Source organism: Monodelphis domestica, chromosome 4 (assembly GCF_027887165.1).
Source record: "Monodelphis domestica isolate mMonDom1 chromosome 4, mMonDom1.pri, whole genome shotgun sequence".
NCBI classification, from domain to species: Eukaryota; Metazoa; Chordata; class Mammalia; order Didelphimorphia; family Didelphidae; genus Monodelphis; species Monodelphis domestica.
In genome coordinates, this window is record NC_077230.1 from 351,727,149 (window position 1) to 351,754,232 (window position 27,084).

Sequence of the window (27,084 nt, forward strand, 5' to 3'; positions counted from 1 at the left end):
CATTATAAAATAGATTCACACACTTAAGATTAACTTAGAAGCTTAGTTATGATTAATATGATAACGTGCTTAAAATCACTATAATATACACACATTTGAAATTAAATTTCATTCTTATAGGCCCATGAAGTTGCCACAAGTGAGACTCAACACAATTTTGCATAAATACTTGCTTTAAGAAGGAAATATTTAGGTTTAAACCACTGTGAATTAAGATTTTAGAAGGTGGAAGTTTCAACTTTTTTTTCATTATGTAATGAGAGTCCTTTCAAGATTTTTGATTGTGGAACTAGATGATCAGAGATTTCTAGGTTTCTTTGAATTCTTTTTGTCCCTTTCATTGCATTATTCTTTCTCCTGTCCACATATGCAAGAGTTAATAGAACAATTTCAGGTACTCTGGTACACCTTATTAACTTATTTACAAGAATAAAAGGATCTTCTCTTCCTAAGCTTTATCAAATATGCTAGGATTTCTATTTCCTCTTAATCCATGTTCATTTCATTCCACTGATTTTTGCCTTTTATACTCAATTACTAAATCAAACTCTCTCAAAAAGTCACCATTACTCCACAATTATTAAATCCAATTACATTTTCATGTTTTGCTCCTTCTTAACTTTTCATTCAAAAATATTCATTAAGCAAGCCACATATGCAATTTATTGGTAGATATAAATGGGAAAAGAAATCAAGTAGTTCTTGGCTTCTGGGAGCTTATACTCTTTTGAGGTTGTGTTAGAGAAAACACCAACAAAGAAGATATTATGGGAGGATTCGTGGATGAGGTTGTGCCTAAGGTGGCTTTTAAAAGGAAGACAAGGAGTCACATTCCAATCACAAGAGATATTTTGTACCTGTATGAAGGTAGTAGGCGATGACCTGTTGTGTTAATAGAACTTGATTAGTCTACAGTCTTTAATTATTCAAATTAAGTTTGAATATAGACTACATGAAGAAGAGTTTTGTAAAAATAAGACTGAAAAGATATATCATAGAAGTACTAGGATAACAGACTTTCAGTTAATATCTTTTCCAAGGAGCAATAAGAAGTCCCTGATGGTTTTTGAGGTCATTTGAACAAAGACTGGAGATAGAGATACTTTTTAGGAGGTTATTACAATAGTTGGATCTATAGGAGATAAGAGTGAAATAAAGAGTTAGCTTTGAATGGATAAAAGAAACAAGTATTAGAAGTAAGATAGAAAGGAATTTGAAGATTTGGAATGTGATTAATGTGAAAGGTCAGGGAGAAGAAATATTTAAAGATAAAAACAATTTTATGAACTTCAGTGCCTGGAAAGACAGTAGCACCTTCAAATATGAAAAACTGAGAAGTGATGGCTTGAGAAAGGGAATGGAAAACAATAGCTGATTTTGTAAAGATTTAATATGAGATGCTGTTAAGACTGTCCAAATAGAATTGTATAGTAGGTAATGATGCAGGAGTAGCATTCAGAAGAGACATCAAGTTGGTACACGAACATTTGGAAGCCTTCTGCAGAAAAATGATAATTAAATCCCCATTGCTTAATGTTTCTTTCAAAATGTTTCTTTTCTTACTCTTCCCTATATTTTAAGGTGGGGTGGGGAGATTTCCATATTTCTACCATCATGTATCTTTCCTTTTATTATTTTACTTTATTCTTAGATACTTTCATTTGCTCACATCTCTAATTACTATCTATATATTCATCAAAAATACCTGGCTCTTCAGTTCTCTTCTAAGGTCTAAATCCGCTCCAGCTGGCTCTCTTTGACTCTCCTTTCTTTCCCTTAATTTTTTTAACTGAGTCACTGATAATGTTCAGATTGTCTCTGTCTGTCTGTCTTTGTCTCTGTCTCTTTCTCTCTCTTGCTCCCTTCATCTCTCTCTGTCTCTCCCTATCCCTCCACCACACACACACACACACACACACACACACACACACACACACACACACACACACACACACGCTTCCTCTATCTTTTCAAACTTATCTTACAGAAAAAAAAAAAAACTTATCTTGGTTATTCAAAGATCTGTTGAAAGTATTCCTCTGCTTTTTTTTTTTTCAAAAAAGAAATTCTGTTTTCTTTTTGTCTACTGAGTGAATATTAAACTCCTTCACCTAGTGTTAGAGGACTTCCAAAGTGTGGAACTATTCTATATTTTCTACTTTTTCTCATATTACCCTAAGTCATACACACTAAATTTTAGTCAAATCATGCCACTGTCAGTCATTTACTACCCTCTAAACTTTTCTACCTACATAATTTTCCTCAGACTGTTCCTGGCTAAAAATCTGAAAGTAAGTAACAGATCTTTCCATGGACTGCATACAACAGAAACAGAGACCACTAAATTGTACATAAAAATTCTGTGACCTACATACTGACTTAGAAAAACATATGTCAACATTTTCTTGTTCTTTTATAATTGTATTAATTTTGTGAAATATTTCCTAGTCAGATTACAGTCTGATTATGACTGCAGTTGAGAATTTGGTGGGTTACATGTGGTGTTGTATGAATATATATATATATAACCCTTAGAATCAATACTATCAGTTCCAAGGCAGAAGAACTGTAAGGGCATGGCAACTGGTGTGCCCAGGGACACAAGTAGGAAGTGCCTGAGGACATATTTAAACTCAGAAATTTCCATCTCTATATATGGCTCTCTAAACACTGAGCTACCTTGCTGCCTATATACATAAATATGTATATATTTTTAATCTGAAAAGCAAATATGATAACTACATTAAAACCTATGAATATCTATAGTTTTCCAAATGTCCTTATGACATAAATGTGTATTCTTTTATGAAAGGTGGAGATAAATGGGTATGGATAATGCAATGAACTCTTTCACCTCTATTGTATTCATGACTTACAGTAGACACACCAATAATAAAGGGTCCATAATTTTATATGTCAACATTTATTAATAGAATCCATCATTTACCCTTTCATCAAACATTTATCAGCCCAGAGAACTAGGAACTTAAGAAATGAGGCCATATGTTGGTTCATTTTGGGAAATAGTTTTGATTGGAAAATCCATGTTTCATTTTCATATATAGTGAGGGAATTTCTCTTGTATTTCTGCAGAATCTGAGCTGTATGAAAATAAAGGCTAATTTCCAAGGCTACGATGGTGACTTTAAACAACTTGACATCTCCATTTCCAACCTTTTACCTCATTGGCATCCCAGGACTTGAAGGATCCCATGTCTGGATCTCCATCCCTTTCTGTTGTCTCTATGCTATTGGTCTTTCAGGAAACAGCATGATCCTGTTTGTCATTTTCACAGAGCAGAGTCTTCATGAGCCCATGTATTATTTCCTTTCTATGCTATCAGCTACTGACTTAGGCTTGATTATTTCCACAATGTCAACAACATTAACTGTTCTTTGGTTTGATTTGAGAGAAATTAGCTTAGATGGCTGCATTGTCCAAATGTTCTTCCTGCATGGGTTCACAGTTATAGAAACTGGGGTTTTGGTGGCCATGGCCTTTGATCGTTTTGTGGCTATCTGTGACCCTCTGAGATATAACACCATCCTCACCAATGCCAAGATCCTTCAGATTGGTCTGGTAATATTCATGCGTATGATAGTATTGTTGGTGCCCACACTTTTGCTGCTAAAACGGTTGTCATTTTGTAAAATGAATGTGCTCTCCCATTCCTACTGTTACCACCCTGATGTGCTCAAATTGGCATGTTCAAATACCAAACCCAATAGCTTCTGGGGCTTAACTGGACTTGTCTTGACATCAGGGATAGATACCCCATGTATCATCATCTCCTACATCCTGATCATCCGTTCTGTCCTTAGTATTGCATCACCCACAGAGCAGTACAAGGCTTTCAGCACATGTGTGTCCCATATTGGAGCTGTTGCCATATTTTATATCCCTCTGATTTCCCTGTCCCTAGTACACCGCTTTGGCCAGTCAGCTCCAAAGATTGTACCAACAATGATGGCCAATATCTACTTAATCCTTCCACCTGTACTCAACCCTGTTATCTATAGTCTGAAAACTGCACAGCTTCGTGGAGCTTTGATCAAATTGCTCCTTGCAAAGAGGATCCCTATGTTAGGTTGAGGTTATATAAAATAAATAATGATATGTTCTAGTAGGTAGAATAGGTGCATGTTTTTAGAGGTGATTGGGGAATGAACTCTATTTCCTTAGATGATTAGCTTGGAAGTAACTCTAATTTTCATTATATATATATATATATATATATATATATATATATATATATATATATATATATATATATATACAACAAAGGCTGAAGAATTTATGGAGATCTGGTCAGGCCTGGAACCAGATGGAGAAGAAAGCCAAGCGTTCTTTGAGACCAGACACCACAAAAACACACCACATACATAACATAAATGAAAGGATAATGATGCAGAGTAGTGCAAGTGATTTGTAGAGAGCTCCAGCAGATCTTTTCTTGACATTATACACACATCAAACTGGAGGCTGTTGGAAATGTGAGATTAGAGGGCAGGATAGGGAGATTTGAAAAATATCAGCATGAAGATGGTAATTAAATCCATGGAAGCTGATGAAATCATTAAGTGAAGTAGTAGTATAAAAGGAAAAGATAAAGAGTATAGAACTGAACCCTGTGGTGTAATGGAGAAAAGTTTTGGGGATGACAGAGCTATGGCTACTCTCCCAGATTTGCTCTTGTCCCCCCTCCACTACTCGAGACCAAAGGGTTTCTTCTTAGGAAGATGTCCCTCCCCCTTGATGCTGTGCACTCACACTTGATTCAAAGCTTGGGGAAAAGATAACTACTTTAATGTCAATTAACTCAATCAGGGTAATACAACGGCATAACTGACAGGGAGAAGAATGGAAAAGGAAAGTGGGAGAAAGAGGTCCCTTTCTCTAGATAAATCCCTTTTCCCTCCCTCCTCGAATTTGGGGGGGAACTCAGGTTTTGGCAGCCTGACCCCTCTGATAGATAATCAGGTTGACTGACCCTGGGTTTGGCCCCTTGGCCACAATTCAGACCCAGGGCACCAGGAGCTGAGGTAAAGTCTGACAGAGATTCAAAATGCCTTTCTCAGGTCTCTCTTCAATAGTCTTTTCAATTGGGAAATGTTGGGGGGAAGGATTTCTAGTCACAAGCAGAAAAAAGGTTGGTAACCCTCAGGAGAAAATCTTATTCACCCCTCCCTCTTCAGCTTCTCCAGACTGAGAAACAAACTGCTCTTCAGAGGGAACTTTCTGCTCCTCAAGATTTCAGCCTCCTGGGGCCCCTCCCCTGTCAAGGTGATCAGATCCACACATTCTTCAGTGTGGCACTTTTTTCCTAATGCCAGCCTCTGTCACAGTGGGATACCTATCCTTAGAGGGGATATTCTGCATGAAGATTCAGCAGAGGAGACAGAGGTGGAGTGGTTAGATAAATAGGAAGAAAACCAGGAGACAATGGAGTCCTGAAACCATAGAAAGAAGTATATAACAAGGAGAAGAGGGTGGTCAATATTGTCCATGACTTCAGAAAGATCAAAGAGAATGATAATTGAAAAAGACCATTGGATCTGGTACTCACATCTGAGTTTTTAGAAAAGATCCTACCTCCAGCTTATTCACAGAATGGGCAGAATACAAGCAATGTGCTAAAGCTCAGCACCTGATAACCCATGCCTTCTTTGTTCGTTGTTATAAAGGTTTTAGAGATGAGATATGAAGATAGAAGGATGATAAATGGCAATACAGTTATGAGATAGCAAATAAGAATTGAATTTCTAGAGTATATTAACTTGCCTTTTGCCAGAAAGAAACATATCACTGGATAATGATTTGGTGAGATGAGATGTTCTAAATGTTTGTGCTTGAGGGAGGAAAGGACAATTATTTCCCCAGACACTTAGACTGATACTGTGAACATCTATTAGAAATTAGCATGAAGTTATACATGTCCATTGCCCAGCATAAATACATTAATGGTTTGGGAGAAGATATAGCATAATGGAGAATTAATGGATATCTCTCTATTACTGGAACCAGGTATATCAGTCATCCAATTCAGGACTTGCAAATACACCAAGTCATGCTGGAGACTTGATATTAAAATGCAGAGAAGTGTCAGTGATTTCAAGAAAGCCTCAAATCACTAGACTCACCATTTATTAACAAAAGAATTCAATGTCCTAAACTCCCAGTATTTTAATGTTAGTGGATTCTGAATAGTCAATTTGTTAGAATGATTAAACCTATATACCTTCTTATGTACTTCTTAACAGGAGGAATATAAGGCCCTCAATTGTCAATTCTGTTTGGAGAGGTATATAAAGATGGCTAGGATTGGAAAGTGCAGGCTCCACAGAGCCTGTAAATCACATTAGGTTGAGGAAAACAGTCAGAGGTCTATGTTGGAGCAACAATAATGATAATAACAATAATACTGATAACAATAACTAGCATTTATAGTTTTATAAAGATTTATAAAGCACTTATTTTTTAAATTAAAAAAATGTAAATACTTTTCCATGTTTACATATTTCATTTTCCCCCCTCTACTCTTCTATCCCCCCTCCCAGATACAATAAGCACTTCCACTGGGTTATACAAATGTTATCACTTACACCTATTTCCATATTATTCATATTTGCAATAGTGAATCTCTTAAACTAAAACCCCAAATCAAATATCCATATAAACAAATGATGAGTTATTTGTTTTTCTTCTGCATTTATACTCCCACCATTCTTTCTCTCCATGTGGATAACATTCTTTCTCATAAGTCCCTTGGGATTGTCTTGTATTAGCAAAGTCCATTATATTTTATTATTCCACAATGTTTCACTTTCTGTGTACAATGTTCTCTTGGTTTTGCTCATTTCACTCTGCATCAGTTCCTGGAGGTTCTTTCAGTTAATATAGAAATTTTCCAGTTCACCATTCCTTTTAGCACAATAGTATTCCATTACCTTTATATACCACAATTTGTTCAGTTGTGCCCCAATTGGAAGGCATCCCCTCATTTTACAATTTTTTACCACAACAAAGAGCTTGGCTATGAATAGTTTTGCACAAACATTTTTCCTTTTTATCTCTTTAGGGCACAAGCCTATTAGTGGTATTGTTGTATTAAAGGCCATGCATTCTTTTAAAGTCCTTTGGGCATAGTTCAAAATTGCCTTCCAGAATGCTTGCATCAATTGTGAACCACTTTCTAAATATCGTTTCATTTTATCCTCAAAACTCAAGGAAATAAATACTATTATTATTCATATTTTGTAGATGAGAATACTGAGATGAACAGTGGTTACGTTTCTGAGACTGCATTTGAACTCAGGTCTTCCTGACTTCAGTGCACCTGAAGCTATATGAACATTGAGATAAATCCCCAACTACTGAGCATGGATTTATTCATTCTGAAAGGGGAAAAGGCAATGTATAGATTGAGAAAAAACAAAGGATATAAAAAAATAGTCTCAAAGGGCCCCAAGGCAGCATTAAATAATGAAGTGAAGAAGCCTTGAGTTTCACTATGACCCCAGATACTCCTTCAATATATATTCCTAGGCAAGTGATTTAACTGTTACTCTTGTTCCTCAACTATAAAATGGTCATAATAAAACTCAAGGTGGTCCTAAGGATCAAATGAGATGATTTATATTAAAATGATTAAAATAAGAAAAATTCTTTTATTTTATTAACTTTAATAAAGTAAGAAAAACTGGAGTTTCCCCCAGCTGAAATTAACTAACTCCCTAAAGCTTGAATCTCTTTAGATTATATCAACCAATCCCATGCAGGGAAATAGGGGTGTGTGGCCCCTCTTTAGCATGGGATTGGTCCAATTCAAGACCAATCCCATGCCAGGAAGTAGTAGGGAGGGACCCCTGAGGCACGCTGGGGGATACAGATCCCCTAGCCACAGTACTTTAAAACCCACAATATAAAGCAATTTATGATTCTTAAGGAATGCCCTATATGAATGTCAGTTCATTCCTCCTATTTTTGTTATCTCTCTCTTCCTCCTTATTCTCCTCTTTTTCCTTTTTTTTCCTTCTAATTTTGACCAGTGAGATTGAAATCTAGGCCTATTTGGAACAGACTAATCCTAGTGAAGGATTCAAGCCAGGCTATTCATCTCCCACACTTCTTTGTAAAGATACTTCTCCCAATTAAAAAAAAAAGTATGAGTTGAGAGGTCAATGCTGAAGTCTTGACAAAATATGCCTAAAAACATATACAAAGAGAATTAGCTCTGTTTTGCTACACTTTTCAATAAGAAAGATATGTTTATTCTGGGTATATTCAAAAGGAGTTGTTAACATTTTTTTCTTCTAGAAGCTAAAGTCTACTGTGTGGCAATAGAAATGTATATATTGAGATCATCTTACTCCATTGATCCGAAACTTTCTCTTTTAGGCTCATTGGACCATAAACAACAATGTCAATGTGGCTGAAAGATATATAACATCTCCTGCTATATAAGACAGTGAATCCTGAGTGACAAGTATATTCTTCTCTCTCTTTTTACAAAGAATACTTGTGGCACAAATTTCTATGCCTTATTTGGCAGCCTGGCCTTTGTGAATTGAGGGAGAAAAGCTACCCATAATTGCTTTATTTTGTTTGAGTTTGATATTTACTGTGGAAGTCATTGTCAACTAAAGTCCAACATTGTAACCCATGTATATCTATCTACACCTGCTAAATTTCTTTGTAGTTGTGGAAGAAATTTCAACTCTAAACTGCTCAAAGAGAACTATGGCATATTTAATTTAAAAATGGCCTCCAGGAGGCAGATGTTAGTATATTGGATAGAGGGCTGGGCCTGGAGTCAGGAAGATCTAATTTCAAATACCATCAGAGACACTTAATACCTGTGTGATGTTCAGCAAGTCATTTAACCTCTAGTTGCTTCAGAATCCTCAACAGTTACATGGGGATAATGATAGAATATTCCTATCCCGGTTGCATGCTTACTGTTAATCTGGGCAAGTTACTGAACCTTTAAGTACTCTAGGCAGCTTTATAAAATTGAGGTAAAAAGGCACCGACTTAAATTGGTAGAAAGAGTTTCATCAATTGAGAGTTCATATCAATGAAATCTCATGCCCATTTTTTAAAGCCTATTCCAGACTACTGAAAGTCCTTGCAGAGTGCTTTCACAGTGAGCAGAAGGTTCTAATATTAATAATCTGATTACTCCTGCTCCCTGTGCAGAATCTTACAGAAACAAAACGAGTAGGACCAGTAGAAAACCTCAACTGAGTATTTCTGATCTGGGCTTGTTCTTTGCTCCTTAGGCAGTCTAATGGACTCTTTTATTCCAGGCACTTTTCATGTTGGTGTCAGATGTGGTAGAAGTGCCTGATCTGCTTTAGCCTTCCTGAAGTTCAGGACTCCCCAAATCAAGTAATCCACCAGGTATAGACTTCCAGCATCAGAAATTATGGTGTGCAAATTACTTTCAGTTGTGACTATTTTTAAAAAATGTTTGATACTGATTTCAGTATAATTGGCTTCCTTTGTAATCATTTTGTTGTTGTCATTTTTCAGGCTTCATGATACCATTTCGGGATTTCTTGACAAAGATACTGGAATGGTTTGCCTTTTCCTTCTCTAGCTCTAGATGAAGAACTGAAGCAAAGAGGTTGAATTGACTCCCTAAAGAGTCCCCTAGCTAGTAAGTGTCTGAGACCCGTTTTGAATTGAGGAAGAGAAATCTTCCTAATTCCAAACCTGGCCCTCCATCCACTGTATCACCTAGCATATTTAATCACATGTATTTTATTTTATGTATTTAAAAACATAATTCTGAGCAGAAGACCATAAACTTCACCAGATTGACAAAGGTATTAATCACACACACTCATGAAAGGATCTCCTTTTTAGGTGGTTCAAAATTACAGTTTATATGAAATTAAGAAGTTAAATTCATATGAGTCTAGATATTAGCAAAAAGCAACCAGTCTAAAAATTGCTTATTGGAAAAATCACTGACTTCCAGATAGTCTTAAACTTCCAGTTGCCTAAGGAGTGATCCAGAGGAGAGGAGATTAAGAGAAAGTAGTATGTGAGGCTGCTGATTACCAGGAACATACCCTTCAGCAAAAAAAAAAAAAAAAGGCAGAGGAAAGTATGCACATATACTATGTGTTTTGTTAAATTTTTGTGATTTTTGAGAAATTGAGAAAAACTCATTAGAGAATTGTATCAACAATTTCCCCCAGTTCCATTCATTGGGGTCAACAAGGAAGCCTGATTACCTCTTCCTTTGGCTCCTTGCCTATAGGAGATCCAGCTGAATCAGGTATGTCAGTTTAGAAAGCCTCAGTCTGAGCCTGGGATATTTCGATATCATTTCAATCTCTATCATCTATAATTGATCTTAGCTCTTATGTTATCTAAGGCCTGTTTTGATAAATAAAGAGAACTGAACCTGTTCTTCTACCCTATCCCCAAGCCCATTCCAGTCGTTTTCTTCCTATAGTCTGAAGGTAGTTGAAAAGGAATGATCTAAGGGTCTAAGGGTTGGGAGCCAGGGGAGTAGCAGGGAGAGCTTAATAGGGTAGGAGTCATATATGTATCAGGGTGAATAGAGTAAGATATGTGTAGGCATAGAAAGTGATAGAATGTGGTACGAAATAAATACTTGTCTAAACTACATGCTTCCCATTTAAGGAACTCACTAGAGCTGAATCATTTTCAGAGCTGCATCCTCAGGAAAGCTGATTGACTTCAAAATGGTATAAAGTTGGGAAAATGCAGGGGAGGAGATGATCATAATGGTCCCTGGCTTCATGACCAGTACTGTTCTATATTTGTCTTTGTATTTCTACCACCTTATAAAGTGACTGCTAATAAATGCTTGTTGACTGATTAAATGAGTGAATGATCCTTATTAGTGCCATAACCAGAATCCAGAAGTTTGACAGGGATAAGTAATGATGTTCCTTTCAGGGAAGGGTATGGCACATGCCTGATCATTTCCAAGAGACACCTTCATGTAATCAAGGGAAAAGGACAATGAAGTCCTAATGAATCACAAGTTAAGTGTGAAACTTGAGTGCTAGCACCGAATTTTAAAATACTGACATGAGAAGGGACATTGCTTTCTTGACTGTAGCATCAAGGGATTTATACAAACCACTGTTAGGTAAGGCCCCTATTCCAGATTTCTATATCAATGGGTCAATTTCTTATGGAAATTTGGTGAAAAGAGGCAAAAATCTATCTATGCCTGAAATAACTGTATTTGACTGGGCTTCACAACTCATGTCTAATATGTCATTTAGTACTCTGAGGTTAAGAATAAATATAAAGAAATTGTCTTTTATGCCTGCATTTATTTGTTTCTTTGTAGGATCAAAGATTTTTGATCTCTAAGAGACTTTTATCTCTGACATATCTCATTTTACTGAAAAAGACATTGAATCCAAGGGAAATGCCTTGCCCCAGGGCACACAGTTAATAAATATAAGAGCTGGGATTGGAATGTGATGATCCCCCCACCTTTCCTAACTAATAAATTTCCAGAAGAATAAATTGTTTTCCTTTTCAGATTAGTAAAACTTTGAAGATGGGAAGTATGTTCATGTAATTATATTAGGATTTCCTTTCTGGCAGGGATTCTAACCATAGTAAGATCTCAATAAATGCCACTGCATTGTTAGCTATAACCCTGATAAAATCTTGTAGAATCATGAGTTTCTTCAAGTGGTTCCTAGGGCATGATGGACACTAGTCCAAAGGAGTGTAGCTGTGTGAGCAATGAAGAGGTGGCTTACCTTACAGTCTTCTCTAAATGGAGGCTTAGGTAGGAGTTCTTAATTTTGTTTTCCATTCCTCCAAAAAGATTTTGAAAGTATTAAAGTTAGTATGATTCAATTAAAATAAACCTCACCATTGGACTTGCTATCATGGAGAGTATATGTTGTTTTCCCATCTTCCTACTCTGTTCTATTATGTAGACCTTGAGGTCATGCTATATTCTCTTTGGGATAATGCCATGTCCTTCCCTGAGAGCCCTAGACTAGAGATCAATGAAACAAAAATCTCTTTGAATTACTCTTCCAGTTGGTTTATTCTTTTAATCATTTTGTTTCCTGATCACACAAGCACAACCATACAGCACAGTTAATATTTATTGAATTCCTATTGATGCATAGTACTATACTAGGATGGGGGAATGATGTACAGAGACATAAAATGTGATAAAATCCATGAGTGTAAAAGACTTTTATTCTAGTAGGAAAGTAAAATACAAAACAGTTACAAAATTAATTCAAAATACACAAACATTTAAGCACAGACATTACATTGATTACAATTTAACAAATAACTCTTGCCTGAGGGAAAAAAGAACTTTTAATACATTTTTAAATTCAAGATCAGTCTCTGATTTTTAGTATTTGCTGATTTTCAAACTGTAAATGCTCACATCAATTTTTTCAGTTATTTTGTACATGACAAACACCAATTAACATCAATATTTTTCTGTGAGGATGAAGATTATGCATGAAATTATAAATCCACCCTGGGTACCTCCTCAGGCCATAGTTATACCCTTGATGCATTGGCTTGAAAGACCTTGAGAATGACCCTATAGATTTGCTTGGTTTTCACACTGTAGATGATTGGATTAAGTACAGGGGGCAAAAGAAAGTGGATATTTGACAGCAGTACATGAATGTATGGAGGGGCATTGTGACCAAACCTGTGCATAAGAGCCAGAATAATCCAAGGGATATAGAAGATAGCAACGGCACCTATGTGGGAGATACAGGTGCTAAAGGCCTTATGCCTCTCCTCAGGAGATGCAATGCTGAGTAGGGACTTGATAATTAGTACGTAGGAAAGGATGATGCATGGAATGTCTATGCCTGAGGTCAAGATGAGGGCAAGGAGGCCAACAATGCTGTTGATCTTGGTGCTTGAACAGGACTGTTTAATCACATCTGGGTGGTAGCAGTAGGAATGTGAGAGGCTATTGGTACCACAGAATGAAAGCCTCTTGAGGAGTAGGAGGAGGGGCATCAGATTGATTAACATTCTTATAAAAATCCCTAGAGCAGCTTTAACAATTCTGGAGTTGGTTAAAATGGTGGTATATCTCAGAGGTTCACAGATGGCAACAAAGCGGTCGAAGGCCATGGCAAGAAGCACAGAGGACTCCATGAGAGTGAAACCATGGAGGAAGAACAGCTGTACAATGCACCCATCAAGACTGATCTCCCTGATATTGAACCAGAGAACCCCAAGTGTGGTTGGCAAGGAAGAAACTGTGATGCCCACATCAGTGGCTGACAGCATGGAGAGAAAATAGTACATGGGCTCATGGAGGCTCTGCTCAGTGATGACCACATACATGATCATGAAATTCCCCAAGAGGGCCACAGAACAGAGGCAGAAGTAAGGGATAGAGAACCATATATGGAAAACTTCAAGCCCTGGAATACCCGTCAGGAGAAAGATAGGGGAGGTGATATTACTCAGAGATGGCATGATGATTGAAGACTCCACATTCACAGTCAGTAAGCTTGCATCCTGCAGTGATGAAAATAAATCATTTATCCTCTAATTTCTGTGAATCCATTCCTCTCCCCAAGAAGTTTCAGTGGTTCCCTATTGTCTCTAGAATTAAAGTTCTCCCACAATCTTTCTCCAAAATAGCCTTTCAGATTGATTTTATTTCTTCTCATGCACTCTATAATTCTGCCCAAATAACCTAGGCTACCATGTCATATAATGCGTACATTTGGGTGGCAGTTCCAGGGTGGGAGGGGAGTAGTAAAAATCTGATTTCAAATCCTGCCTCAAACTTAATAGCTTTGTGACATTAGCTAAGTCACTGTACCTACACCTTTCTAGGCTTTAGTTTTGTCATCTGTAGAAGAAGTATGAATTTGATGACCTCCAAGGTCCCTTTCTATCTTGAAATCCATGATCCTTTTTGTCTTTCCTTGTACACAATACTTCATCTTTCATTTCTTGACATTTGCATGGGCTATACTTGCTCGTTCTCCTTCCTTCTGTCACATAGAACCCATAACTTCCTTCAAAGCATAGAGAAGTTGCTCCCTACCACCAAGCATTTTCCACAATCTCACTATTTAGTTCATTCAAGTATTTACCTGGCATATATTTTTTATTTACCTACCTCTGTATTGTTTTCTATTAGTAGAATGTGCGGTCTATGAAGATACTCCTGACTTTGTTTTTCCCTCTGAGTTTCCAGCAGTGACAGGGTCTGTCTCTTAGAAAAAATCAGTCAGGCAACAAATGTCCACTAAGTGTTTACTATGATCAAATGAGATAAAATGAACTGCCAACTTTAAAGCACCATGTGTAGGATAGAGATAATAGTTAGGCACCTAGGTGGGGAAAAGCAATGGTTAGTTAGAATGATGAATTTGGAGTCAGGAAGATGAGTTCAAATTCATCCTGAGACATTTGATGGCTCCATGGCCATAGCAAGTACATGGACATATCACTTAACCTGAATGGATTCAATTTTCTCATTTGTAAGTGGGTATCATAAGAGCACCTACATCCTAGGAATGTTTTGAGAATAAAATGAGAAGACATTTGTAAAGTGTTTTGTAAACTTTAAAGAGAACTATATGAGTGTTAATTATTGTTGTTAAATTCTATATTTTACAAACATTATAATTAGTACCCGAGATAAAATATAATCTCTTATCCCACAATAAAATCTTTTTGAATAAAATTATTGAATTAGATAAAGCATTATTGACTAAGTGCCTACATGACAAAGGCCCTTTGGAATATTCAGTTAAGCTACCAGGATCCAGATTTAGAAGAAATAATATAATTTTCTATTATTTCTGCTTCTGATCTTCTCTTGCTCCACTCCATGCTTCATACAGTTGCCAAACCAATGTGATTTTTCTTCTGACCATGTCAGTTTGCAAAATTTCCTGTTTCTTCTAGAGTAAAATATAAACTCCCTTGTTTGCCTTTTAAAACTTATATAATCCTTCTTATGCTGCTTGCAGAGCTGGTCACACAATGAGTATCAGAACTAGGAAGTTCATGACAAAAAATCTTCAATGTAAACAGATGCTTCTATATGTCTTTCATCCTGGAAAGGTCACAGTGACTAAGACTGAAATTTGCAAAAGAAACTCGCCAGTTACACGAGACAACCTCAGATGTTATTTTTGACTGAATTCAGAACCCATTTTGAGGGTGGTAAAATTACAGGCTTTGATGTGATTTATGATGCCCTTAACTATGCATAGAAAAATGAGCCAAAGTACAGATTTGAAAGGCACAGCTTGTGTAAAAAGAGCAATATTAAGAAAGCAGTGAAATAGTGCAAAAAAAAAATAGAGAGAAGAAAGTCAGGGGTAATGGAAAGGCAAATGTCCATGCTGGCAAAATGAAGGAATGAAAGGGACTGGGGCTAATGCTTATCCATAGATATAATATAGATTTTTTATCGGAATCCAGATAAACTAGGTATAAACTTAGAAAAACAAGACCTTTACAACCTTAACTCAAACTGTTTTCCTAGTTTCATTATATTCATGTATAATGAATGAGGTCATAGAATGTTCTAATGTTCTTGTGCCTTTATTTCAGTGAAAAGCACAGTGCCTGACACCTTTTTTTTTTGCATCATTGAGTCCTGCAAAACTTATAACTCTGTTCTTTGCACATAGCACTACATCTTCCATCTCTTTGCCTCAGTGTTGGCTATCCTCCAGACCAGGACTATCTCCTCTCTTCATTTGGGCCTCATAGAAATGTCTTCCTCTTCATTCATGACTCAATTCAAACATCATTTCCTATATAAAGCATTTTCTGATTCCTTGCAGCTCCTAATGGCCTGTCCATTTTTAAAAAATGTATCTACCTCATATTTATTTTTATCTGGAATATCTAAGTAGCATAGGGGCTAAAGCACTGGGCTTGGAATCAAAAACAATTTATCTTTCTGGGTGAAAATCAGGCTAAGAATACTTGATGGCTGTGTGACCCTGAGCAAGTCACATAAACCCTCAGTTTGTTCAGCTGTAAAGTGAACTGGAGAAGGAAATGACACACCACTGCAATATCTTTTTTCCAAGAAAACCACAAATGTGGTCATGAAGAGTTTATAACAAATGAACAACAAAACTGATTCACATTTATTCCATATACAATTATTCTGCCCATACTTGTAAAATTGTACATTCTCTCTCCTGTTAGAATCTAAGCTGCTTTAGAGCATGGTTTGTTCATTTTTCTTTGAATCTCCAACATTAATCACAGTAGTTGACACATAATAGGCTCTTAATAAATTCTAGATTCATTACATCACTTATCTGGGTCCCATAACATTTGTGACATGGATAGTTCTACTTCTGTTTATTGTCCATTACCCACCATGTGATATAAATTAATTGAAAAATAGTTAAAGTCTTGCTACACATATTTCCTAGAAAGGAGATACTAAGATTAAAAAAAAAAAAAAAGAAAAGAAAATTCAAGTGTACAGCCCAAGGCTACAGGGGACATCTGGGTCAAAGTCAACATCAGAGTCAATATCTCTTATCTTTCAGTCTTTCCTACAGGCCACCTAATAGCTGAGAACATAGCACTAAACATCTGAATGAAAAATAAAAAATTTAGGCAAGAAAGTTAGGAATAGAGACAGGATCTAAAATTGTATTGGTATAGGGAATTCCCAAATGAGGAAACAAGTAAAATTCAGTATTTTATACAAATTGCTTGATATCATTTGGAATTCTGTCTGTACAAATATTGTTTTACCATTATGGGAAGACAACTCTAATTTTCAGCCCTCAGAGCATTTTATAACCTCGTGTTTTCAATTTAAATAAGTTGAAGGTTTAAAAAAATATCATTTAATAGGCTGCTCGTCATCGTATGCAGAAAGTGAAACATTGTGGAACTATCGAATGTAATGGACTTTGCTACTAGTATCAATTCAACAAGCCAGGACACTCCTGAAGGACTTATGTAAAAGAATGGTATCCATTCGAGAGAAAGAACTATGGGAATAGAAATGCAAAAGAAAAACATATGACACCACTTATCATATGTACATATGGGTATGTGATTTGGGCTTTATGCTTTAAAAGATTGCTCTATAGCAAAAATAAATACTATGGAATTAGGTATCAAGTAATAACATTTGTACAACCCAGTGGAATTGCTTTTTGGCTCTGGGAGGTAAGAGGGAAAGAAAATGAATCATGTAAAAATGGAAAAATATTTTAAAAATAAAAAAGATTTTTCTTTTTAATTCTCTTTTTCTTCAGAAAAATATCAACCCCAATTGATTTCAGATTTGGTGGCCAACTTTAGTCTCTAAGAAGGAAAGACCAAGCTCTTTAGAGGTCTAGTAAAGGCTGTCCAGCAACTGTTCTGATTTCTGATGACATAAACTAAAGTGGCATATAAATTAAAAAAAAAAACAACAAATTAATATTATCTCGGTTGTATTTTTATTTATTTTGTTAAACATTTCCAAATTACATTTTAGTGTTATTCTCAGCAGCATTCAGAACTGCAAAGATCATAAGGACCTTATCACCAAGACATAGAGTGTAGGGAAGGTAGGGAGACATGAGAAGATAGAAAAGCTTTCCTTGTTCCTAGGTGAGAAGTTACTCTGTAACTCTTCCTCTCTGGTTCTAATAGCTGCTAGAATTGGCAAATCACAGATGCCTACCTGGGCACTACCATGCATCCCTGATGTCACCTCTGACATCTACTTCACTTCTAATCCCTGATTTTCACAATACATAAAATGAAATTTATAATCCTGGTTCAAACTCCATTTATTCTACATTAAATGAGACTGAACAGATCAAAGGGAAAGAATAAGCTCTGTATCAACTTCTGGAGCTACTTCGGATACAGGATCATTTGGTGAGAGAAACTTTTTTTCTTTTTTAATTAAATTCTTAACATTTTCTCCTCCCTTACCCCAGAGTGAGGGAATAAGCCCCTTTGTCTTACTTACATCTCTTCTCTCTTCATCTAGCTTGTTGAGGGGAATTTTTCTTTCTCCAAATGTTTTTTTTGCTGTGTTGTCCCATGGACAAGAGAATCTCTCCCAGTGAGAAGCTTTATAGAGAACCAGCAAGGGGCCTAACAAGGCCCTTGGGGAGATACCACAGGAAAAGGTAGTGATATCATGTCACTGAAGAGGGAAAGTGGGAATATCTGTTTTTACTTTTCTTCCTCCCTTTAGGCTCTTCCTCACCATTACCATTTGATCTCCTGGTCAGAGGACCAGATCTATGGATGTGTCAACAAGAAGACAAAGTGAAGCATGTCTACATAATGTCTCTCATTCATCACCATTTCTATTTAAAAAAAAATACATTTTACAGTGGACTCAAATGCTACCAGCTACATTCCAGCCCCATTGCTTTTATTTCTTTTGTATTCTTTTGTCTTCCCTTCTCCCTCTCAATTGTGGGCTTCCTAATGAATAGTGAAGACACAGAAAATAGAAAAGGAAAACAAAATGAAAGCTGAATTGCTCAACTCATTTTTCTCCCAAGAAAAAACACATTTTTTTCTCAACAGGTTAGAATATAATTAATAGAGAATTAAATACTAATGATAAGTAGAAAATGTATTTATTTAATACAAATTCCCCTCCTTTATTCCATTTGAAAACCCTTTCTTGGTTGATATTAGCCCTACCCTTGGAATGGTCAGGCAAGCATACTCTGGGAGGATGCCAGGGGTTCTTTATGTCTACCTAACATCCTGATATGGCATTCTGGCTGCCTGGTGGCATGACAAAAGGTCAGGCTCAGACCTGGACTGAGGAACTTTTTTTCTTTTCCCTCTCTTTTGATTTATTATTAAAAATCCTATATATTTTTAAACACTAGTATTTATTTATTTTTACTCCTACAAATTCAAATCTTATTAACCTGTTTTGTTTTAACCATGTGCTTCCACTTCTCCAAATCCTGTTACATTTTAGAGAGAAAAATTTGGATCATTATTAGATGTCAGAGTTAAAATTAATTCAAGTTCTTCTAAGACAGCAAGTTTAGCTATAGTGTCTACCCATTGATTTCCCCTAAAAATAGGGTCACTTCCTCCTTTATGGGCAGAAAAATGAATAATAACCAAGGCTTCAATAGTGAAAGAATAGAGAGAGATTATTTAATGATCTCTTCATTAGCAAATACTTTGCTAGTAGAAGCCAAAAAACCCTTTTGCATCAAGAGTATCCCAATAGCATGACAAACCGCAAAAGTGTATCTGGAGTCTGTAAATTGTTGCTTTCTTTCCCTTACCAATTATACAGTTTTTGAAGGGCCACCAATTCTGCTTTCTGAGCACTAAAATTAGAAGGTAATGAAGCTGCTCAGATAGTATCATAGTCTGTTACTATTGGAGTACCAATGTGACCTGTGCCATCCCTCATAAAGGAAGAAACATCAGTCTATCAAATTAAATCATGGTTTTCTACAGGTGTGTCGCAGAGGTCATTATGGGACTTTTGGGGCATGTCCACAGCTGAAGCACAATTATATAATGTTCCCCAAAGACTGGCAAGTCAGGAAGAAATGTTGAAGGATTAAGAATTGTATAGAATTTGAAGGTGATATTTTAGTTCACTAATGAAGTGATCTCATATCTAGCAAGCCTTTGATCTAAAAAATGCCTGGGTTCTGTGTGAGAGCATTAATAATTCAGCCTCATGGGAGCAGAGAACATTGAAATGAGGATGCAAAATTATGTCTGAGGTCTTTTCCACTAGGAGTGCTGTGGAAGCAATAGCCCAAAGTCAAGGTAGTGCTCTCGGCATCACTGCATCTGGTTGTACAGAATAAGTTATTGGGCACTGTGTGGGTCCCAAGGTTTAAGTCAAGACCTCAGAAGCTACCCCTCTCTGTTTGTATACATACAAAGTAAAAGGCTCTTTGCAATCTGGAATTCCTAGAGCAGGACAAACAGGATGTCTTGTTTTAATTCTGTGAGACCTGTTAGATGTTGGAAATCTAAATGAAGTGTTTTTTTGTGAAGGATTTTTAGTCAAAACTACAAAGGAATTATTGATTTCCACATAATAGGAGATCCATTGTCTCTAGAACCCCATTGCCTCCAAGATTACTTTTCACTGCCTCTTTATTTTTTTTTACTTATACTCATTTTTTATTTAGAATATATTTTTAATTGTGTTCCCACATATGAAGATGATCCCTTTGTGGTAATGAAAAAGATGGCTGACATTTTTTCAGTACAATCCGTATTACAAAGACATTGAAAATCTATCCAGGCTCTCCTAATGGAACATGAGAAAAGTAAAATAATTTCTCATGTCAATAAATTCTGAGGGCACAATGCAGCACATTGGCCATCACAGGATCCTCAATGGGACTATAACAACTCTGAAGATTATTTACAGTTATATCGTGTAGGAAGCCCATTCTAGCTGCATTGAGAGGATGCTCTGAAAACACAGATAAATGGACAGAATTTGAAAAACTTAAGAAATCAGATGATGAGATACCCTCCAGATATATGGATAGACTCATTGAGTTTGGGGCTCAATACCTAGACTTTGACCTTTCTAAATAAAATGACATAAGACAAATTAGAATACACTTTGTCAATAACTCTTGCAAAGTGATTAGGAATTATTTCAAAACTCATTGTCCAAGGTGGCTTGAGATGAATCTTGACAAACTAAGGAAAACTTCTATTTATGTTTCAAAAGACAACAAAGAAAAAGAGTATAATTATTCCATGGAAACAATCCAGAAAGAATTGAAATATTTAAGAGATAGGATTGATAAACAGCAAAAAGGGCATGATTCTCAACCAATGGCACTTGTCCCTCTCTGAGAATCTAACCATCGATCCATTACCTGCCACTTCTCTAAGAAGAAGTGCCACAAAATGATGGGATATAGAAATTTATTCAAGGCAATCAAAAATAATATGCAGTTGAATAACAACTGCAGAATTAATAATTATAGAAATAACTATAATAATGATTATGGGAATCACAATTTTAGGAATGATAACAATTCTAGGAAAAGAAATTGGGAAAAATGATAACTCAAACCAACTAACCCCATAAAAGTATATCTTAAGTGGAGATCATCCCCCAACTACTCAGGATACTAATGCCCCTCAGGGGGAGCCCAAGCAACTTCCCCCAAATTATGAAGGTGTATGGGGGGGGTTGGAACACAGGAATCAGAGGATACAATCTTTGATTTTCTGGACCCCAATGTCTTACCACCTGTTATCCCTATCCACTGTCCCACCATATTGATGAGCCCCATGTTATCTTAAAGGTTGGTAACACCTATTATGATAGTCTTTTGGACACTGGAGCTTCCAGGTCCATACTAAAAAGTACACCTGATTCAGATTGCAATTCCATTGGCTCAGTGAATGTAGTGGGGGTGTTGGGGACACCCCAAGAGGCTAAAAAGCTTTCCCCTAGAATGGTGTCTGTAGGACCCCTGGAAGTACATCCTTCTCTCCTCTTGATGCCTGGATCCCCTATAAATTTGCTGAGCTATGCAAGCTCAGAGCCAAAATAACTTGCTCTTCAGATGGCTCCATATCACTGAAATTGCCTGAGGAATCCTTAACTTTACTCCCTGTGCTTCTTTCAAACATTCATGAGATGGAGTCTCATACTTTTGAAATCCCAACTAATAACCTGAATCTTTCTGGGCCACATTATCTTCTGATGTTGGCCTACTTAAATCAATTGTCCCTGTCCAAATTAAAACTAAATCTAGCCTACCTCTTTCCATTCCTCAGTACCCTCTCTCAAAGGAGGCGATTGAGGGCATTACCCCTGTAGTCAACTCACTAATTGACCAAGGCATCATAATTCCCTGTAAATCTGCCAATTAAGCCACAATTGGTGCCCAAAGTTTAGCATTTCTATCGATTTGTACAGGATCTGAGAGTATGTTATAAAGAGACAACCTGTAGTTTCAAACATAAATGCTATTATTTCCTCCATTCCTAGCACAGTTACATACTTTACAGTAGTGGAGTTGTACTCAGCCTTCTTTTCTATACCTATACACAGATATTCCAGGCATATATTTTCTTTCACATAGAAGGGCTCTCAGTGGACATGGGTTTGTCTGCCTCAAGGTTACATGGAAAGTATTGGCCTTTTTGCACAATTTTTGAGCCAAGACATATATAATATAAAATTTTAAAACTAATTTAATTAAATATATAAATGATCTATTCTTGGCTTCAACAAATGGTGAAGTGTACCAAGAGGATAGCAAGTGCTTCCTCCTAGAACTACATAAAAGAGGGCACAAGATCTCAAAGGAAAAGATTCAGTGGTATCTCCCAAAAATAGAATACTTGGGGTTCTTTTTAACTGCTGGTGCCCATGGTACTTCTCTTAAGCACATTAAAAACATCCAAAAAAGCAATTGAAGGCAGTTCTTGGAGCAACAGGATTTTGTCAACAAGTGGACTTCTTGTTATAGGGAAATCACTAAGCTCCTTGTATCATTTACAAAAAATTCAGTCCCCAAAACACTTAAATTAGAAATGGAACCTAAAAGCTCTTTGAAATTTAAAACACCTGTCTATCCCTGATTTAGTCATTCCAAATTATGATAAACAATTTACCCTATATGTACATGAAGAGAAAGGGATAGCTTCAGTTGTTCTAAGTCAACTTTTGGGTCCTGATCAACAGCCAATATCCTATTTTTCAGCCAAGCTGGACCTAGTAGCTGCTGGAGCACCATCATGCCTTAAAGGAGTAGCTACCATGGCTTTATTAGTAACCAAATTGGCTTATCTGGTATTGAGAAGTCCTTGGAACATAATGTGCCCACACAAGGTCAAGGCATTGTTATTAAGACATAGAACACAGGCATTTACTGACAGAAGTATTAGTAGGTATGAGATAACCCTACTAAACAGTTAACATATCACACTAAAACACTGTGGAGTCCTTAATCCTTCAACCTTGCTCCCCAATTTGCCAACTTCTGGAGAACCTTTACATGATTGTACATCTTTAGTGTCCATTGCTGATAAACCTTGTGATTATTTACTGGACACCACTTTGGATGAATTAGATTTAATATTATTATTATTTTTAAATTTTAAACATTATTTTATTTGTTCATTTTCAATCATTATTCCTTGGAAACAAAGATCATTTTCTTTTCCTGCCCCCCCCCTCACCAACCCTCCCATGGCCGACGTGCGATTCCACTGGGTATCACATGTGTCCTTGATTTGAAACCATTTCCATGTTGTTGGTCTTTGCCTTAGGGCATTCATTTAGCATCTCTCCTCATTCACATTCCCTTCACCCCTGTAGTCCAGCAGTTGCTTTTCCTCCATGTTTTTAATCCCACAAATTGTACTCTGCTTGTGGATAGTGTTTTTTCATCTAGATCCCTGCAGATTGTTCAGGGACATTGCATTGACCCTAAAGGAGAAGTCCATTATGTTCGATTGTACCACAGTGTATCAGTCTCTGTGTACAATGTTTTCCTGGTTCTGCTCCTTTTGCTCTGCATCATTTCCTGTAGGTTGTTCCAGTCTCCATGGAATTCCTCCACTTTATTGTTCCTTTTAGCACAATAGTATTCCATCACCAACAGATACCACAATTTGTTCAGCCATTCCCCAATTGAAGGGCATCCCCTCATTTTCCAATTTTTGGCCACCACAAAGAGTGCAGCTATGAATATTCTTGTACAAGTGTTTTTTTCCCAATTATCTCTTTGGGGTACAAACCCAGCAGTGCTATGGCTGGATCAAAGGGCTGACAGTCTTTTAGCACCCTTTGGGCATAGTTCCAAATTGCCCTCCAAAATGGTTGGATCAATTCACAACTCCACCAAAAATGAATTAATGTCCCTACTTTGCCACATCCCCTCCAGCATTCATTACTTTCCTTTGCTGTCATGTTAGCTAGTCAGCTAGGTGTGAGGTGATACCTCAGAGTTGTTTTGATTTGCATCTCTCTGATTATCAGAGATTTAGAGCACTTTTTCATATGCTTATAAATAGTTTTGATTTCTTTGGCTGAAAACTGCCTGTTCATGTCCCTTGCCCATCTTTGCTTATTATGTCAAAGAGTTTGTATAGTAATTGGGTTAGCTGTTCTTTGAATGTTTGATAGAATTTAATTGTGAATTCATTAGGCCCTGGGCATTTTTTCTTAGGAAGTTCTTTGATGACCTGTTGGATTCTTTTTTCTGATATGGGATTATATAAGAATTCTATTTCTTCTTCCATTAGTCTAGGTAATTTATATTTTTGTAAATATTCATCCATATCACCTAGATTAATATATTTATTGCCATATAATTGGGCACAGTAGTTTTTAATGATTGCCTTAATTTTCTCTTCTTTGGAGGTGATGTCCCCCTTTTCATCTTTGATGTGTTAATTTGCTTTTCTACTTTCCTTTTTTTTAATTAGATTGACCAGTACTTTGTCTATATTGTTTGTTTTTCAAAGTACCAGCTTCTAGTCTTATTTATTAGTTGAATAGTTCTATCACTTTTGATTTTATTAATTCCTCCCTTAGTTTTTAGGATCTCTAGTTTGGTTTTCTTCTGGGATTTTGAATATGTTTTCTTTCAAGTTTTTTAATTTGCATTTCCAATTCTCATTGATCTCTGCCATCCCTAATTTGTTAATATATGCACTCAGGAATATGGATTTTCCTCTGAGTACTGCTTTGACTTCATCCCATAAGGTTTGAAAGGATATCTCGCCATTGTCATTTTCCTCAATGAAATTATTAATTGTTTCTATGATTTGTTCTCTAACTAACTGATTTTGGAGTTTCATATTATTTAATTTCCAATTAATTTTTTATTTGACTCTCCATGTACCCTTTCTGATCATTATTTTTATTGCATTATGATCTGAAAAGGTTGCATTTATTATTTCTGCTTTTCTGCATTTGTATGCCATGTTTCTGTGACCTAGTGTATGGTCAGTCTTTGTGATTGTGCCATGTGGTGCTGAGAAGAAGGTGTATTCCTTTTTGTCCCTATTTATTTTCCCCCATATTTCTATAAACTCTAATTTTTCTAAGATTTCATTCACATCTTTTACCTATTTATTATTTATTTTTTATTTGATTTATCTAGATTTGATAGTGGTTGGTTCAAATCTCCCACTAATATGGTTTTATTGTCTATTTCCTCCTTCAATTCTCCTAGTTTCTCCATTAGGAATTTGGGTACTATACTATTTGGTGCATACATGTTGATTAGTGATATTTCCTCATTATCTAGTCCCTTCTAACAAAATATATTTACCTTTCCTAGCCCTTTTAACCAGGTCTATTTTTCTTTGGCTTTGTCAGATATGATGATTGCAACTCCTGCCTTCTTTCTATCAGCTGAGGCCCAAAAGGTCTTACTCCATCCTTTAATTCTGACCTTGTAAGTGCCTATCTGCCTCATGTGTGTTTCTTGGAGACAACATATTATAGGGTTTTGGATTCTAATCCATTCTGCTATTTGTCTACCTTTTAATGGGTGAGTTCATCCCATTCACGTTCAAAATTATGATTTTCACTTGTGGATTCCCTGGCATTTTGATATACTCTCGTAAATCTGACCTTTCTTCTGTAGCTATAACCTTTTAAACTAGTGATTTACTTTGTAATATTTATTGGGAAAGGAAATAGGATTGGGAAAAATGGGGATAAATGGGGGTTAATGGGAGGTTTTTATAGGGGTAAGGAGGAGTTAAAGGGAGTAAGGGAACACTGCTTGGTGAGGCAAGGGAGGGAGATGCCCCCTGCTGAGAGGAAACAGTAGGGGTCCAATAAGGACGGTTTGTCTTTGAATGACTGAAACTGAAGTTCAGCTCCCTCTATGACCAGAAAAGATAGTCCACTTATCTGACTGCAAATTCAAATAACATAAAGTTTAATAACTAGTTGGGATTGGAGTTTTTCTCAGTTTCAGACCTGAGGCCAGGCCCCAGAGGCTGGCGGAGAGTTTGTCCCACTCCTGTCTACTCTCGTTCTAATTCAGAATCTTAGCAGTACACAGAAAGGAAACAAGAACAATTCTAATCTTTAGAAGCCTGTGTCTTCGGGCTGAACCAAGAAGAGCATGCCACTCCAGACTGGGCTGACCACGCTCCTCTCTCCTCCAACACCCTGAAGCAAGACCCACCCGGCAGGAAGGAAGTGCTAGTCACAAGACCCAACTGCCACTCCCAGTTGGCCTCTTCCCCCACAAACTGTCAGTCTTGTTTCCTTTCCACAATCGTCCCTTTTTTTGTTGTGACCTTCCCAAGGTCACATATTTATATTATAGTTACCAATTTACTAAATCTACTCTAAGGATTCTTTGCGGGAAAGTAAGGGTAAGGGTAATTTTGGGGTTTTACATTAAATTCATTACAATAAATGTTGAACAAAACTGTTACAAAAATTTGAATCTTAGTGCTAATACTACTTATTCTAAGTTAACTAAAACTAATAACTTATTTACAGAAATTATTTACATATAATACAACAATATACATTGTTCCACTTCATAATGTCAGTCAAATAGAAATATCTATTGATCTTTCTATTTGCCTAAGACCTTATGGCACTAACTATATACATATTTACATTTTGCATACAAACAATTTCAGACACTTGTTTATATAAACAAGGTCTCTCAATATGTTAGGTATTTTGTGTTTTGTGTCTAATAGTGTTGTGCTTAATTAATACTTATCGAGTTTCTTCAGATTTCCACTTCTCATGTTGACTGATGGATCTCTTCTTTCTTCCATGTTATGTAGTGATGCATGCTATTTCCCTAATATGTGAAATTACTTTTGTTTTATTATTTCAACACATTCAGTCTTACATATAAGTCTCATTTTATCAATCTGTTCTCTAATATAAACAAATTTACAAAGTTCAAAGTCTTAGCTGTCCATTCCAGCTTTTCCTCTTTGTTTCTTGTCTCTAGCATCTTTTCTTGATGCTTTTCCTGCTCAGTTATTCCATTGAAATGGATTTTTCTCAAAATGCACAGTTTCAGATGTGCATACTTTATTTTATACACATGAAGCAAAAATGGTCAGTAAGTGGTATAAATCTTACAGCA

General features: G+C 36.4%; 2 protein-coding genes and 1 pseudogene across 2 annotated transcripts; 2 read left to right on the forward strand and 1 right to left on the reverse strand.

Moving 5' to 3' along the window:
* The first annotated feature begins 3,130 nt into the window (after nucleotides 1-3,130).
* Nucleotides 3,131-4,093, forward strand: LOC100019272 (olfactory receptor 51F1-like). The gene has a single exon (XM_001372140.4). It carries the CDS (start codon nucleotides 3,137-3,139, stop codon nucleotides 4,091-4,093), a length of 957 nt encoding a protein of 318 aa, XP_001372177.3. The 5' UTR covers nucleotides 3,131-3,136.
* Nucleotides 4,094-12,538: 8,445 nt separating this feature from the next.
* LOC100019301 (olfactory receptor 51F1-like) lies at nucleotides 12,539-13,483 on the reverse strand. The gene has a single exon (XM_001372160.3). It carries the CDS (start codon nucleotides 13,481-13,483, stop codon nucleotides 12,539-12,541), a length of 945 nt encoding a protein of 314 aa, XP_001372197.3.
* Nucleotides 13,484-15,010: 1,527 nt separating this feature from the next.
* Nucleotides 15,011-15,903, forward strand: LOC100619959 (40S ribosomal protein S24-like; annotated as a pseudogene).
* The last annotated feature ends 11,181 nt before the right edge of the window (nucleotides 15,904-27,084 follow it).

Bases quoted from the DNA above. Each gene is read 5' to 3' on its own strand.
- LOC100019272 (XM_001372140.4), top strand. From the start codon at position 3,137: ATGGTGACTTTAAACAACTTGACATCTCCATTTCCAACCTTTTACCTC.
- LOC100019301 (XM_001372160.3), bottom strand. From the start codon at position 13,483: ATGCCATCTCTGAGTAATATCACCTCCCCTATCTTTCTCCTGACGGGT.